Source organism: Oryzias melastigma, linkage group LG14 (assembly GCF_002922805.2).
Source record: "Oryzias melastigma strain HK-1 linkage group LG14, ASM292280v2, whole genome shotgun sequence".
NCBI classification, from domain to species: Eukaryota; Metazoa; Chordata; class Actinopteri; order Beloniformes; family Adrianichthyidae; genus Oryzias; species Oryzias melastigma.
In genome coordinates, this window is record NC_050525.1 from 19,736,341 (window position 1) to 19,752,561 (window position 16,221).

At 37.8% G+C, this 16,221-nt stretch overlaps 1 protein-coding gene across 2 annotated transcripts in view; it reads right to left on the minus strand.

Moving 5' to 3' along the window:
- Positions 1 to 14,765, minus strand: part of fgf13b (fibroblast growth factor 13b) — a 22,151-nt gene extending 7,386 nt beyond the window's left edge. The window contains exons 1-2 of one of the 2 annotated variants that reach the window (XM_024266675.2): positions 7,360 to 7,594; positions 6,960 to 7,070 (exon numbers count right to left, since the gene is read on the minus strand). In XM_024266675.2, the coding sequence (XP_024122443.1) occupies positions 6,960 to 7,070; positions 7,360 to 7,561 (313 nt within the window). In that variant the 5' untranslated portion in view covers positions 7,562 to 7,594. Of the gene's footprint in view, positions 1 to 6,959; positions 7,071 to 7,359; positions 7,595 to 14,548 lie in introns of those variants that run through there. The other variant, XM_024266677.2, reaches the window with a different exon arrangement.
- Between the last annotated feature and the right edge of the window lie 1,456 nt (positions 14,766 to 16,221).

Sequence of the window (16,221 nt, forward strand, 5' to 3'; positions counted from 1 at the left end):
ACTGATTTTTTTGTCTGAAAAATGTAAGTATAATTTTTTTTTTTAATTGAAGCAAAAATGTTTTTTTCTGGTTCCTAACTGGTGCACACCAGATAATAGCTGCTGCACATCAGATAATAGCTGGTGCACACCAGATAATAGCTGGTGCACACCAGATAATAGCTGGTGCACATCAGATAATAGCTGATGCACACCAGATAGTAACTGATTCTTTTTTCTCAAAATTGAAGTATACAATTTATTTTTTCTAAAAAATAACATGTTTTTTCTGCTTACTAATTGGTGTGCACCAGATAGTAATAGACTTTTTTTTCTAAAAATTTAAGTAAAAGTTTTTTTTTGCTTACTAACTGGTGTGAACTCGATAGTAGCTGGTGCGTACCAGATAGTAATGGTGCACACCAGATAGTAATAGACTTTTTTGTCTAAAAATGTAAGTAATTTTTTTTTTCTAAAACTTGAAGTAAATGTTTTTTTCTGCTTACTATCTGGTGTGCACCAAATAGTAACGGTGCACACCAGATAGTAATAAAAAATAAGAAAAATCAGTTTGTTTTTTTTTAACTTGTCACAACCATAAAACCAACATTTATTAAACCTCCCTGACCAATAAATTCTTGGAAGATCTCACCAAAGAGCATCCTTTGCTTTATAAGTCACTTAAATTGTAATTCGATTTATTCTTTAACACAAGCAGTTAATCTAAAACTCTTGGAGGTGAGAGAATATGCTTTCTTTCACTGATTCCTTTTAATTAGTGAAAGTGACCCAGTGGCTGTCGGCAGAGTTTAACTCTGTAAGTCGTGGTGTGCTCCGTTCTGTAAATCATTTTAGGCAAAAATCAAGCTACACACAGAAAATGAACTGAATATACTGATTCTATCATTAAAACTAGTAATTCTGCTTCCAATCATTTTTATTATTTTATATGTCATAAAAAAGATGACTGTCCATCCTTGATCCTCAGAAATTAAAATATTAACACCTTAAATACTGCCTAAAATAAAAAAATCTATTATTTTTCTACGCTGTGCTCTGTGCTACATCACTTGAAATTAACAAGCACACAAAAAAATCTAAAAATCTGTCAGATTTTGTCTGAGGTAGCTGCAAACGGACCGCACCTAATGCCATGTGACGTTTATCCCAGTCTGCGTAGAAAATGCTCATCTTTAGCACTGACAGGCTTATATGGTAATGCGATTGTATGGTAAACACGGTAATTAGCAGCCTAGCGTGACACACATATTCCTGTGGTATCTCATTACTGGGAAATTCACCATAACAGTTTTTTGGCCTTGTTTGCAGACTGACTGTCATCATGGATTATCTCGCGAACCATGTGGAGACATTTAGTCTTTTGTGATGGTTGGCAAATTTTTTTCCATCAATATTTCAAAAGGAGATTTGCATTGGGGGGAAAATATGGGTGGATTTTATAAACAGCAGATCACCATAACATTGTAGAATCTGTTGGTTCTTGTGGTGATGAAGGGAAAGATTAAACTGCAAAATCTGCAGATTCCAAATGCAAAAACTGAATTTTGAGAAAGTTTTGCAAGAAAGTTTTTTAACAGCAAAATAATTTGAGAAAATATATTTTGTGTGTGTTTTTTTTTTTAATTTAAAATAAGATTTATAAGTCAGACAAATTTCCTTACCCCATTTCCAGATTTGTTTAAAGAAAATCGGCCAATGAAGTTAGAATTTCAACTTATTTTTAAGGGGTCTGTTTTTGCAATGTAGAAAAGGTTTGATAAATTAGAATAACTTTGTGAAATTATAACTACTCTTTTCATTTTTATTTATTTTTTCTTTTACATGATGAAATATCAGCTATTAAAAGGACTGAAGTCCAGATTCCCCAAACCGTGCGAACCGGTGTGTTTCTGCAGTTTCAGTGGGAGTGTTCTCCTCTGTGGGTGAGATGCTACAAATAAATGCACAATTAGTGTAGAGTTCCAAACAAACTAACCTGCTAAGAGTGTGAAACAGACCTTAGAGGCCACAACCTACATGAAGTGTCCCAAAATATATAAGCTGTTTGCTTTTAAACCATGTTTGTTGCCTTTTTTGAGCAACGGACCAAATGGAGACAGCTTTGGTGCTGGGATCGTGGAATCAGCTGAGTGACAGCTACCACCCACTTGTTTCTCCATCTATTGCTATCCAGCAACACAGAGGCGTAACAGAGGAAAATGTTGCTCTGTTGCACCACAGTCAAATTGTTTGCAGCATAGCAAGGAAAAAAAAAGTTACAGAAAACTATTAAACTTAGATTATGAAAAGCAAGACATCCTTGTTTTGATCCATCACGCAGACATTTGATGCAGGATTGGAAAAAGCTTGCTTTGCATTTCGCATGATGAGGTCCAATTGGAGCATTCAAAAGGGTTAGGTGCATAATGAATAAGGACGGTGATCGGTGCTTTATAGCAGCTGTAAATCAGGTGCAGAAGCGAGAGCGAGCGCGCCGCTGCAGCTGGAGAGCAATGATGAGATTTTCCTGTAGACGTGAAGAATTCATGCTTTTACGGAAGCCTACAAGTTCAGTTCTAGTGAAAATGACAAACACAATACGGCTAAATTAGCGTTTAGACCAGGGGTCTGCAACCTTTAACACTAAAAGTACCATTTGGGCTTGTTTTCTACTGATCAACACTTAGTAGGAGCCACAAAGTCTTTTTTTGATACTGCTTTGTATTCATTAGAGTATTTTTTAATAGTATATATGTTTCTTTTGTGGCATAAATAGAGCAGAAATATAAATACAAAGTAGAAAAAGTTGCATTACCTGCAATAACGCTAGTGAAAATGTTTTTTGCTGAAGTCGTCGCTGAAGATGCTGAAGATTTTTGCTGAAAATTATGACGGCTTTTACTTTAATAGCTGAAGGGATTTGCTGAAAATGCAAAAGCAATTTGCAAAATTTGCTAACAGAATGTAAATTTTGTTGAAGAACTATGAAAGAGTGCTGAAGTTGACATAGATTTCTGACACATTTGTTGTAAAATTGCTTTAAAATCCCTAATACCTACATGCCAATTTTGCAAAAATATTTAGTGTGTTGCTTAAAAATGATCTAAATTACAAATTAGACCAAAAAATCTCAGTAGCGGCCTAATTTTCTAAAAAACTAGCTTGTTGCTTAAATAACAGCTAAACTCAAAAATAGTAGAAGATTCCTCGGTAAACTAAATTAGTCAAAAACGTTAGCCTGTTGCTAAAATAGAAGCTAAACTCATAAATTAGCCCTTAAAATCCTCTGTAGATAACAAATTAGTCAAAAACGTTAGCCTGTTGCTAAAATAGAAGCTAAACTCTAAATTAGCCTATAAAAAGCTCAGTAGATATTAGCAAAAAAGGTTAGCATGTTGCTAAAATATTAGATAAACTCTAAATTAGAATTTAAAAAAACTGCAGATGCAAAATTAGCCCCCCCAAAAAGCTAGCTTGTTGCTTAAATACTAGCTAAACTCCAAAATAGCCTAAAATTCCTCAGTAAACTAAATTAGTCAAAAACATTAGCCTGTAGCTAGAAGCTAAACGAGATGTCTTGTGCCAAACAGGAGCATCACAATGGAGCTCTGAACAGCATAAGATACATTTATGCTTTAAACTCATAAAAGATTAGAGATTAGTTTTGTTTTTCTTAGTATTTGAAATATTCTCAAGACCTCTTCTAGTCAGCAGGGATGTAAAAACCTTTACATAGTTTATATTTGACGTGTACCTCAGTTATACATCTATAAACTTAACTAATCTAAATAAATTAATACTATTATTTTATTTTTCTTTACCCAGAGAGCCACTATGGAGAAGTAATAGAGCTACAAGTTACAAGCTTCAGGTTGCAGACCCCTGAATTAGACCCAAAATGGTTCACAAAAAGGAGAACAAACCACCAAAAATTGTTGAATAACATTTTTTTGGAAGGACATACTAGCGCAAATGCAACATTTAGCAATATGTAAATAAAAATGGAACAACATATTTTCTTGATGGATATGAATACACTTATTCTTACATTTGCTGCAAAATCCAACCATAATGGACCGTTTTCATTTATTGAAAAAAAATCAACTTTACTTTTTATCAGTAAAATAATAATAAAACCAGACATTTTTTTACATAAACGAATGGAGGACAGACTCCTCCTTTCATCCTACTAACACCACAACATAAACTTCATCGAGCATGAAACCATAAATGCATTTTCCATGGATTTGTTGCAGAATTCTCTGTGCCAAAACGCGTAAAAGCACAACTAGAACTTTAATAAAAGCTTTTGAAAACTATGAGAACATGAAGATTTCAGATTATTGCCGATTTTTTGAATGTGTTTTTGTCTGAAACATATTCAGTGGAGCTTTAAGAACGAAATGGAACTGTAATACAGATTTAATTATTCTTTTTGCAATTTTCCGAGTCATTCATTATTAGTCATTCAACCAAACACATCCTCTTTAATGACTGCAGTTGTATGGAGATGTGGATTACAGGGATTATCCATCCTAACCCCGTCACGGGTGACTGATTTCATGCGGGTCGGAGTTTTTACATGATGCACGCCTCACATTTAATTAGGGAAGGCGCCTCCACGTCTCTTTGTACACAGCAGTTGGTGGCCTCGGAAGAAGCAGATTAATGTGAGATTCTGGCAACTCCGACTGCGCACGAGAAGGAGAGTGATTACTGTCTGTTCTGTGACAACACGCTTCAATTAGCTGTATTAATCAGCCATTGTTGTCCAGGCCTGTGAAGACACAATCGGAGCAGGTGAAAGAGACCGTTCACCGGGACCATCTGCTGTCTTTTCATGATTTCTGCGATTCGGGAAACGGCTGATATTCAGTTGACTGAAGCAGGAAATATTTAACACAAATAGATTTCAGCCTTGGCACCTGACATTTGAAGGCAGGCGCTCTTCTCCCTAATTAGACGAGCACTTGACACGTCGCGGGCGACCGCCTGAATTAAAAGTCCCCAGATCCCACACTTTTCCACAATTTAAAATGATTATGAATTTAAACTGAAGTGGCATAGAAGTCTGAGTTGAAGGTGAGTTGAATCTCTCAAAATAAACATACATTTGTATTCATTTTTGCTGCACAGCAGGTTATCTCAGTCATCTCTGTTGTTATTTTAGGGTGTGGGGATGACGAGAAAACAATTTGTGGCACCTCAACCTGTTGAGTTTTGCTTTAAAAAATACATATTTGTGAAGAAGGAATAGAAAAGGGTGATTTAAATCACTGATTTTGCGCAAAATCGAACATAAAATAATTTTATTAGAAGTATATTTACAATTTTATGATCATTTTTCCATCAGAGTTCATAAAAATAGCTGCTTTTCTTCTTCTTTTAGATGTAGTAGTTATAAATTGATGCAAGGTATTTTAGTTTTTTACAATAATAACAACTTTAATGGCAAAAAATATAAAGGCAGAGTCTTATATGGGGTCCCATTTGTGCCAAAAATATGTTTTTGCATCCAATGTCTATGTCTACTGAACAAGTTTATTGAACATTTGTTTATGTCTATGTACTACTAAGCTATATCTTCTGCACATCCTGAGGAGCTAACAACGCTAGCAACTGTTGCTAAGGACTTTTCTGACGACCAGATCCAATGACAATAGCAAATGCAAAGATTTAAGATGCAAAGCTATCATTAAAGAGGCATTAAAGAGGCATGGACATCAACTTGGGGGCTGCAAATGGCCCGCGGGCCGCCAGTTTGAAATCCCTGCTTTAAAGTACCTTTTTGGAGCAATACTCATTTTTTCTCAAGTTCACAAGTTTTCTTTTACGTCCTGAGGTTAAAAAAATCCAAAAAATGTGAGATTTTAGCGTGGGAAAACTCTTCACACAGTAAATAAATACATAAAATTGTTAATTTTCTGAAAAACATTTACCGTATTTTCTGGAGAATAAGTCACAGTTTTTTTCATAGTTGAGCAGGGGTGCGACTTATACTCAGAAGCGACTTATTTGTGTGTTTTTTTCTTTTTAGGCCTAAATAGGCTCATATATATTTATTTTCCCAGTAAACATCGGTTGTCCTTTAGCGGTTGTTTCCTCTAACAATTTCTAAAGGGTGCTGCATTAGAGTATAAGTATTTGCTACTGGGTTTGGCGGATTTATATATATACATATATAGTATATATACATTTTATTTATTTAGCGCTAAATACACTGTTTACTCAAAGACGCTCACAAAACAAACAAATTACATTAAAAAAGTAGTAATAAGAAATATTCAGTTTAAAGATAGAAATACTGAAATGTTACATTTTCCTTCTAAAGTGCGACTTATACTCCAGAATGACTTATATATGTTGTTAAGATGTTTTTTGCTCTTGCGACTTATGTTTACTATATTTTCCAGAGTATATCAGACTTTGAATAATCTGTTATTTTTTTTTTTTTTACTGTACATTAGTGATATTCTATAAAATTAATCTAAAGTAGGGATGTAAAAGATACATATCAAAAAACGGATTGGGCAGTGAGAGTAACAGCAGTATAGTTAGGGATGAAAAAATTGAAAATTGATCGAGCAATCGTTTGATTATGTTAAAGGTCTAAAATCAATCAAGAAGTTCATAATCGATTTCCAGCAAACTACAGTTTCTGTTTATTTTTCTTGTGTCTTTTTATGCGATTCAAACAAAAATACATCCAATCATAAACTTGCTTCTTCCACTTCAACACCTGGATACATTTAACTGTCAAATCCCATGCATTATTATATACAGCTTTAAGTGCCATATGAATAAAAATATCTAGATTTTTTGGTAAACGAATGTATCACCAAAAAGTTAGTTTAATCCTTTATGTATCGGTTCATGGACCATGGATGGGTATCGAATTGTGGGAGAGGGAAAGATGCAAACCCCTAACCTGAATCCACATTTGATTAAAAAACTGTGTAGTAATTTTTGACTGGACTCACCATGAGAGCTGTCCTCATCCTTGGTGCCATTGACCGTTCCATCAGGCTGCATCTGGAGCTGGAACCCCTGGCGACTGGAGAGCCTGGTCACAATGCCCTTTAACTGGGGCTCTGAAAAGAGGATCACTGTTACCTGTAGTCCAACTTTTTTACTGTCAAATAGAGGAGAATCCAATACCAGCTTGTTGACAGCTGTCACAAGTTCACGGAAAGATTTAATAAAGTTAATCAAATGATTTATTTGATGATTTGGTGAATAGATGAGAACCAGGAGGAGATGGAGCTCAAACGGTGACAGTGATGAAGGATGAGGTGCCTTGGTGATGAGGGTAAAATGGTGATGGAGATGATGGCTGAGATGAGGACTGTCCGCCCCCCTTCCCGTTTCCCCCCCTCAGACCTGGTGGTCGCCTTCTCTTCCGTTTCTTCCTGGATCCAAACAGTTTGACGCGCGAGAAGACATTGAGTTTGCTGGGCTTGTCGTTGGCGCCCTTGCTGTTGCTCGGGCTGCTGCTGCCGCGGCAGGCGTTCGCCTTCTCCCGCTCCCTCGCCTGCCGCTTCTGGCGGATCAGGGAGCTGGCGATCGCCGCTGCCCGGGACATGCTGCTTCCGCGGAGAGAGGAGCGAGACTGCGCGTCCCGGTTGGAGGGAGTGTTCGTGGACGGGAGAAAGGGGGGGTGGGTTGGAGGGGGAAGTTAAAGGGGGGGGTCTACGCTGCCCACGACTCAGTTCTCATCTCACACCGGCCGCTGCAGCCTCCCAGGTCCCCTTGATTCCAAAAGGCGAGCAGAATCCTCCATCCGTGCGTCCTGGCGCGTCATGGGAAACAGATCCAGTAATGCGCCCGTGATTGACTGTTAACGACGCCGCCTCCCATCCCCCCAGAGGGGGGGCTAAGTGGCAAAAGCTGTCTGACTCCCACCCCCCCACACACCCTCCACTGGTGGGGCTTCTGAGGCTTGCAGGAGAATGAGGAATGAATGGAGAGCGCGTCCAGTCCACTTCCAAACGGTCCTGTTGATGCTCACTGCAGACTCCTCTTCCTCCTCCTTCTCCTCCTCCTCCACCTCCTCTTCGCTCCTCACCGCCGTCTGTGACAGAAATGCAGCAGGCTGGGATGTTTGTCAATGAAACGGCGCGCGTGAGGACGCGATCCTGGTGCAGCCGTTCATAAAACTGCTGCAGCCCTGCCCGCCCAGAGGAAGGGGAGCGAGGAGGAGATGGGGTGGGGGTGGGGGGATGCTCCTTCATCGTTTAGGGCACCTGTAGCCCGCGTGCCCCCACGTGGCGTGATATTTACATGTTCCACTGATATGTGATGGAGAGGAAGAGGAGGATGAGGAGGGAGGGAAGTTAATGAATTGGAGAATCTAAAAAAGAGGAGCTGGCCGACAGGTGATTGAATGAGAGGAGGAATAACACAAGAGGGGAGGAGAAAATGAGATATTGAGTGTGCCTGTGAGGGAGGAAGCGGGAGATGGAGATTGAATTGGATTAGAGTAAAAGGGAGGATGAGTGAAAGAGGAGAAATGAGGAGAAAAAGATGCGTAATGAAAGGGGAAAATCGAATCTGTGTGGAGGCGCGGGGAGGCAAACAGCATGTTAAAAGTGGAGGAGATTTGGTGCAGAGGTCCGCGCGGCTGCTCAAAGCCTGCAGCGCGCGGGGATGTGAAGAACAGAAGGAGCACTTCCGTCTTTTCTAGACGCTTCGTTTGCAGCAGGAATGGGGGGAGAAGCGCAGCAATCAGCCGCTTCATGCCCGCTGGCCACAAGCAGTCCCTTCAGGAAAACAGATGCACAGCTGTCGGAGCCAGATACAGCTGCGATGGCGCATGGCAAATGGAGAAAGAGGAGGAGGAGGACAAAGGGCCAACAGACTCAGCGGAGGTCGACCTGCATGTGGCATCTGGTGCCGAACAGCAGGTGGAGCCGGTGGATGCTGTTACCTCGTGAGGGAAATCAATGAGTTTGGGGGGAATCACGACAGAAATGAAAAAAAGGAGGTGAATATTTGACGGTGGGAGCCAAAGAGGGAATGGTGGTGGGCACGGTGAGGTCAGCAGGTCACCTGGGGGGGAAGTCTGGAAGAACCAGACTGAAGAAATTCACAAAAAATCTTCCATTCCATAAGACAGAAGATCTCAATCAGGACTTTTACCTAACTGTGAAACAACAAAGTCCCAATAAAAGGAAGAACTTTCATAAAAAGCAACAATAACAAAAGTTAATGTAAACAGGGGCGGACTTAGAAGTTTTGGGGCCCGGGCGAAAAATAAAATGGGGCCCTCAGCATTGGTTGTATTGAAATATATATATATATATATATATATATATATATATATATATATATTTACTTTTAATCCAATTGTCAAATAACTTCTTCTTCGATCCACTAGTACAGAATTAATAGCAATAATCCAAATGTTTTGACTGAAATTATTTCAAAACCTGCACTGAAATTGAACAGGAAATACACGAAATACAGCGATTCTGAGGATAAAAATTGATCAAACATATAAATTCCATTTATGAAACAGGTTAGTGGACACATTAATTTTATCATTATCACTCATGATGGCAGGTGAGGCACTGCTCTCCTGACTGGTTGAAATGTCTTAAAATAAGAAACTAAAAGCTTCCAAATGATTAAAAACTGTCTCAAAACAATTTTTACCTGCAAAATCAAAACTGCTAAATTGGTTATAAAAGTGCCCGATCTGGGAAAACTGAACTCACTGGAATATTCCATTGCTGCAAAGGAAGGGAGGGGGGGGTGAAACCCTTTCACATAATCAGTCTTTTGCCATTTGAAGTGTGTTATTTTTATGACTGATTTAATTAATGGGGCATAAAATACATTTTAGACATCTTTATTAATTTTTCAGCTTGGGGCCCCAGAGTATTCGGGCAGCACCAGGCGATCGCCTACCTTTGCCTAATGGTAGTTCCGCCCCTGAATGTCAAACAAAAAAAACAATTTCTAAAGATCAGTGAATGAATTTTGTTAAAAGCTGAACAATAAAAGTTTTTAAGCTTTTTAAACTCAGCTGCCCAAATCATCTCTGAGACCCCTTTTTACCCCTCCCACCACTCCTATCCCGCACTAGCTCACTTCGAGATTCTGAACTCTAAAGCCCAAACTCGCCCCTCGATATCTTTCAGGTCTTCTTCAAGTTTCCATTCCCACCAGCTGACTGACTTAGATCCTCATCTCGCTGTCCTTACCACTTGCCTTGTCACCATGGAGGGCAGAACATTCAGTCGCCCCATCTTTGGAACACTGAGTAGCTCTCAAACTTTACAATAACGCTAAAAAATGCTTCTCTTTACTAAAGGTTTCCCTTAATTACATCCCCCACTCTCGTCTTTTAAAATGTATTTTAATTATTTTTTTTACTTTTATCTGTTGTAAGAGCCCAAAAAGAATAAAATATATTATTATTGTTATAAATAGCATGTGTTTGAATCAAAAGTTTAAAAAAAATCAAATGAATTATGCTGGAAAATTCACTTGTCAAGATTGTGCTCCAGCACGGAGACATATAAATATAACAAAGTCGCTCTATTATAAAAAGTTTAATTAACAACAAAGGAATTTTAAAATAGAACAATGCTTTTGCACACATTATTATTCATGTTAATATTAATGAACAAATAAGACCTGCTATAAATGGAGCTTGGAGAGCAACAACACCGAGAAGCAACAAATAGGCTTTTAATTATTTAAAAAAAGGCACCTCAACACATTAAATTACGTCTACATTTCAACACTGTTTGAAAATTATTTTTCTTTAAATTAAATGCTTGAAAGATTATTTAGATTTTAGAGACTTGAAGCTAAAGTTGTTCCTCCCAGGTTCTGCTGTGGTTTCAGCTAGTTTACATAAAAAAACCCAAAGATTTATATTTTAGAAATAAATTTAAGATGTCAAATCTGAGGCAGAGTGAGACCTCCCTTATCTTAGATCTTTGACTAAAACGCTGCTTGCACACTTCATGGGCGCGTCCTGTTTTCAGCACCACGGACAGCACTCTTTGAGATGAATTTATTCAATTTAAATCAAAACAAACTCATTTTAGTTAAAAAGTTTCAGAAAAAAAACAAATCTCCAATTTGCTAAATCAGAATACAGAACTTTTAGTAAAGACTAAAAACTTTTAAGAGAAGTCCAGCTCATTGTAAACCAACGTTTTCATGCACATTTGAAAGTTTTAAATTCTGTTAACATTTCCTAATGAGAGGGTCCCGCTGACGCGTGTCCTCCCAGCCTTACCTGAAGCCGATCTGCGGAGAGGGAACGCCATGCTGCTAACGTGGAGCTCCACAGCCCTGCTGTGCTCATGGCTTATCCCGACGAGCGCTGCACGTTCAAATACGGACTGCAGAACTTTAAACCGCAGAAGTCTCCACGGCATTGGATCCATTAAGGCACATGGCGTTGACAGGAGATCATTATGGAACATTAGAGGCCATTAAGGCTTTGAAACCAGTCATCAATGATTCATTTCGAGGCCCCGCTGATCTGGCTAAGTAAGTGAGGGATGGAGCCAGCACTCTTTTCCCAAATCCAAGGAATATCGACAAGAATGGTTTCACTCGTGGAACGGAGCGACATCAAAGGGACACGAAAGTGGACCAAAAATAACTTTTAAGTCAAGAACAAAATCTGATTTTTTTATTGTCTTGAAAGTTTTGAAGTACTAATAAACTCATCAAACACAATACAAATCTATTTTATAAATTTTCATCCTGATCTGTGATGAACTTTAATATTTTGATGATTTCAAGATATATTTTAACCATCTCAATTATGTTCAAGGCCTGTCATTCCATGTATCTGCACACAGACGACCACCCACAATGCATCACTGTCAGCACAATCCATGTTTCCTGTAAGGTAGAGGTGTTCTTCACACTTGCTTGAATAGATAGAACATCAGACAGAGAATTCACGGCTGCAAACACCGTAGCACTGAGAATACAAACAAAAATCGTTGAAGACAGCAAAGCAGGATGTTGCTGCAGAACATGCCAACTCAGCAACTTCCACAGTAAAGCTGATAAAAGAGCAAATGTAAGTTATCTGAGACAGCATCTTCCATGAAACCCTGTGTCTAATTAGGACTTTAAAATCTCACTCAGATTCCACAAGCAGCATTTCAGAGAAAAGGCTTGTAATGGTTGAGTAATAAACCCCACAAAAATGCATTAACTCTCTTTGATCAGGAAATGACCTTATATTGGATTAGACATGTGGATGGAGAGAGCAGATTTGTTCAGATATCCTCCTTATTTCTTTTCAGACATTTGCCAATCATTTGTTTTATTATTACAACCAAAAAACAAATTTTATTTAAAAAAATATCTGTCTCTCACTTGTAGCAAAAGTGAGTGCACAATTACAAAAAACAATTCGATAATTAGATCAATAGTCTGGGCATATAGCTAGTGTTTATTTGTGGTATTTCTTTTGATGTTTTTCCCAAAATAATGGTAAAAAACTTTTTGTATTTTGTCATATAAAATGGTCAAAATACACGATTTATTTCCAACATGTTATGACGGAGATTGTCCACCAGATGGCGACATAGTAAAATGGAACCACTGTGAGTAGAAACTCAAACTCGTGAAAATGTTTGTGATAAATATGCATGTATGTAGGTGGGTGTTTCAAAACGTACTTAAACGCTTGCATTTCCTCCTAAACCTTCAAATTGACAAGATAAAGAGTACTCTGCATTTATTAAGCACTTTTCTACTTTAACCCGATCACTAATGCGCTTGAACCACAAACCAGATTCATTAAAACAACTTGAGCATCACTAAACATGACTAAATGTTCTTTTGGCTCCAAACCAGCACCGAATTTCTCCTGAGCTGAACATCAACACAGCTGTATTGAAAGTATAATTCACCAGCCTTTGCTATAACGCCTGAATACAAGTATTCATGTTTAGGTATAATCCTGCTCTATTAGAAAAAATACTTAATGATTTCCTTTATTAACTCTCTAAAAATCCATAATTGTAGTGTAAAAAGAAAAGCATTAGAGAAGAGCCAACCTGGGAATCCACGACAGTAAAGAAGGATCTTTTTGTCTCATTAATCACGTTGGCTTGTTCTGGAGTTTAAGGCTCTATGCTGCCATCTAGCGGTTAAAGAGTGAGGTGCAGCTCTTTGTGTCAAACCCACGTGGTCTCCCCTCCCTCACCGGTCTCTCTTCAGAGCTGTAAAAACTGTTGCAGTAGACCTGTTTCTGACAATATTTAACCTATTATGTGGTAGTTCTTAAAGGTTTGGATTGAATTTCATGTTAGCGTGTGGATAATTAGGAATTTTGCATTACTAAATATCCAAGTGAATGTGCCAACACTAAATATGACAAGATACTCAGACAAAAAGACTGAAGAGTAAGCAAGGTTTCAAGATTTTCAGAGCAAAAACATATTAAAATTTGCCCTGGTAAAAGTAAGCACATAAATGTCATTAAAAATATATATATACTTGTTTTTCTTTTATTTATTTTTTACATATTTTTATATTAAATGAGTTGGTAAAACGCACATTTAGGGACTTTAAAAAAATAATATTTCGGTAAAATGCACATTAAGACACTTTTGTAATATAAACCTCCAGGTAAAATACACATAGGGATTTTTTAAATAAATATTTAGGTAAAATGTACATTTAGATACTCTTTAGAATATATCAACTTTTAGGTAAAATGCACATTTAGGGATTTTTAAAAAAACATTTAGATAAAATGCACATTTAGACCCTTTTTAAATATACATTTTTAGGTAAAATACACATTTAGGGACTTTTGTAGCCAGCATTCAGTATAAATCGTTTCCTTAATGAACATAAATACTTCTTTAAAAAATAAATAAATAAAAGAAAGAAAGAACAACGTGTTTAAATCAAATTAAAATGTAATAGCATAATATGATTTCGATAAACTTAAAGTTTTGAAATAAATATGCAAAGTTAATTTCAGAGATAAAGCCATCACTGATCTCATCTTAAAGGGCAACTCCCTTTCTGTTTCCATGGCAATGATAGTTTCCCAGTTTCCATTGCGCCGCCTCCCGCGCGCGCTGATGCTCCAGTGATCGAGGGATGTCTCAATGCATGGAAACATCACAATTCATAAAAACACAGGTGGTTTTTGCCAGGTTTGTTCATGTTCTGAATGGAATGGTGACCTCAAAGTCACAAATATAATAATATTATTTATTAAATGAAAGTTAGAAGATGTGCGCGGAGACAGAGAGCGCGCATGGCAGAGAAACGCTGCTTTGAGATTTGCATCCTAACCTAAATTCCTCAAAGTTGCGTGCAGGTGCAGGTGCGTTCAGCTGAGAGGAGCTGCGCGCGCCCCACTTTCTTTCTCAGGAGGACAATGGGAGGGAGTGCAACGTGCAGATCTGAGCATCAGCACAAAGCTGCACGCCACGAGGACTGGTGTTAATACAAGAAAAAGAAGCAAAACCTCAATAAAGGAAACACATTTTCTCAGAAAGATCCTCTCCGCGGGTAATATGTGAGGTTTCCCTCATCTTTTACCGCGCGCGGGTTCTCCCCTCACCTTTGGTGGCATGCTCTTTCTCCTCTTTGCTTTTCGCTTTTCCGCTCATGGAGTTCCTCCGTTTCTGCTGCGCGCAGAATTAAACTTCAGTCAAAGATGAAGGACAAAAATAAGAATAAAAAGCTTTTACTTTTTCATCTCCAAATTCCGGTCCAAAACCTTTGGAGCCCGACTCAATCCGAAAGACCCCCCGAGCTTCTCCAAGCCTGCGCGCGCCCGGTGTGCGTTCGCGTGCGCGCGGAGGGACAACGGATGGCACGGATGGGGTAGTGTGCACGAGCGACGCAGGGGTCGTTCACGGTCACGTACGTCAAATCTTCATCATGAGGAATTTAGAGTTGCTTCAAGATCATCAATTAAGCCCTAAATACCCGGATGTTCATTAGTGATAATACATTTATGTTTGATTAGTTTTATTGTGAAGTAGCTCAACATCAGAATAAACTTATAAGACACTGTTTGCACATATTCACTGTTTTGCTTTGATCTCATATGTAAAAATACGAGTTATTTATGTTATAAAAGAACTAAACTTGAGGATTTAAAAATAATAAAATAAACAACTAAAAAGGTTCATTAAAATTCCTAATCAAAGATTTGTATTTAAATGTGTTATTTAAAACCCTTCAAACATTTATTATCATCTTTTTCCTCGAGCACTACTTAAATTATTACTTCTTCAACCAAGTTTATTCTGACATTTAATACTTTTTATGCAGATAAAGCATTAAATCACACATCTAGAAGTAAGTGGTCTCTTTGGGTTTAGCAGGCAGTAAAATGGGGAAAAAAGTCACTTTATTGAAGCAACTGCAGGTAAAAAAGAAGAAAAATGAAGCCATTTTCAGCAGGACACATTGATTCATTGATCAATGAACCGGTTCGTTTGCATATTGTTGGTCTGCTGAATCGGCAGTAAATCTTGTTTATGTGGCAAAAAGTGGCCTTGGGATTCATTAAAGATCCAACCGTTTCTTTTTCTGTTGAGCTCAGAAAAAAACATTGTTTGTTTTTTCCTATATAGAGAAGAGCTTGTAGAAAACTAGTAATTTTTGTTTTTTTACACAATGTTGACTCAGTCAGGTTGAGATTTAAACACTAAACTGTCACATCTGACTGGAATTTGTCAATGCATAGACACAAAACATACCAGATTTTCAACAAAAGTTTAACATTTTTAAAAGAGACTTTTTTTTTCTTCATGTTAATAGCTAATGCATTGATGATTATTTAATCAATTATGAGCATCACTTGTATTTTACAGCACTTGTCAAAGTCAAGGCCCCAGGGCCGGATCCGACCACCCTGGGGTTGTGTCCAAATCCCCCCCCCAATCCCTAACTACTAAAAAAAAGTGCGCGACTATATAGTGACCTACATTTTAAAGGTAATTCGAACATGATACTTTTCTTTTGTTTTTCCAAAAGCAGGATATGATATCATCGATTTCATGATTTCAAGTGAAAATCGAATAAAAACGAACATTTCACGGTGTTTATTTATGACTCCGCTGTGTTCTGATGGTAAAAATGTGGATGGTTGATTCAAATATTGCACTTAAACATGTATTTTTTTTTTTTAAATTGTTCGACCGCAATGCATTGTGGTCTATATCTGCTAATCTAGTGACCATCGATATACAAATGAACGCACTACATAGTGCACTATAGTGA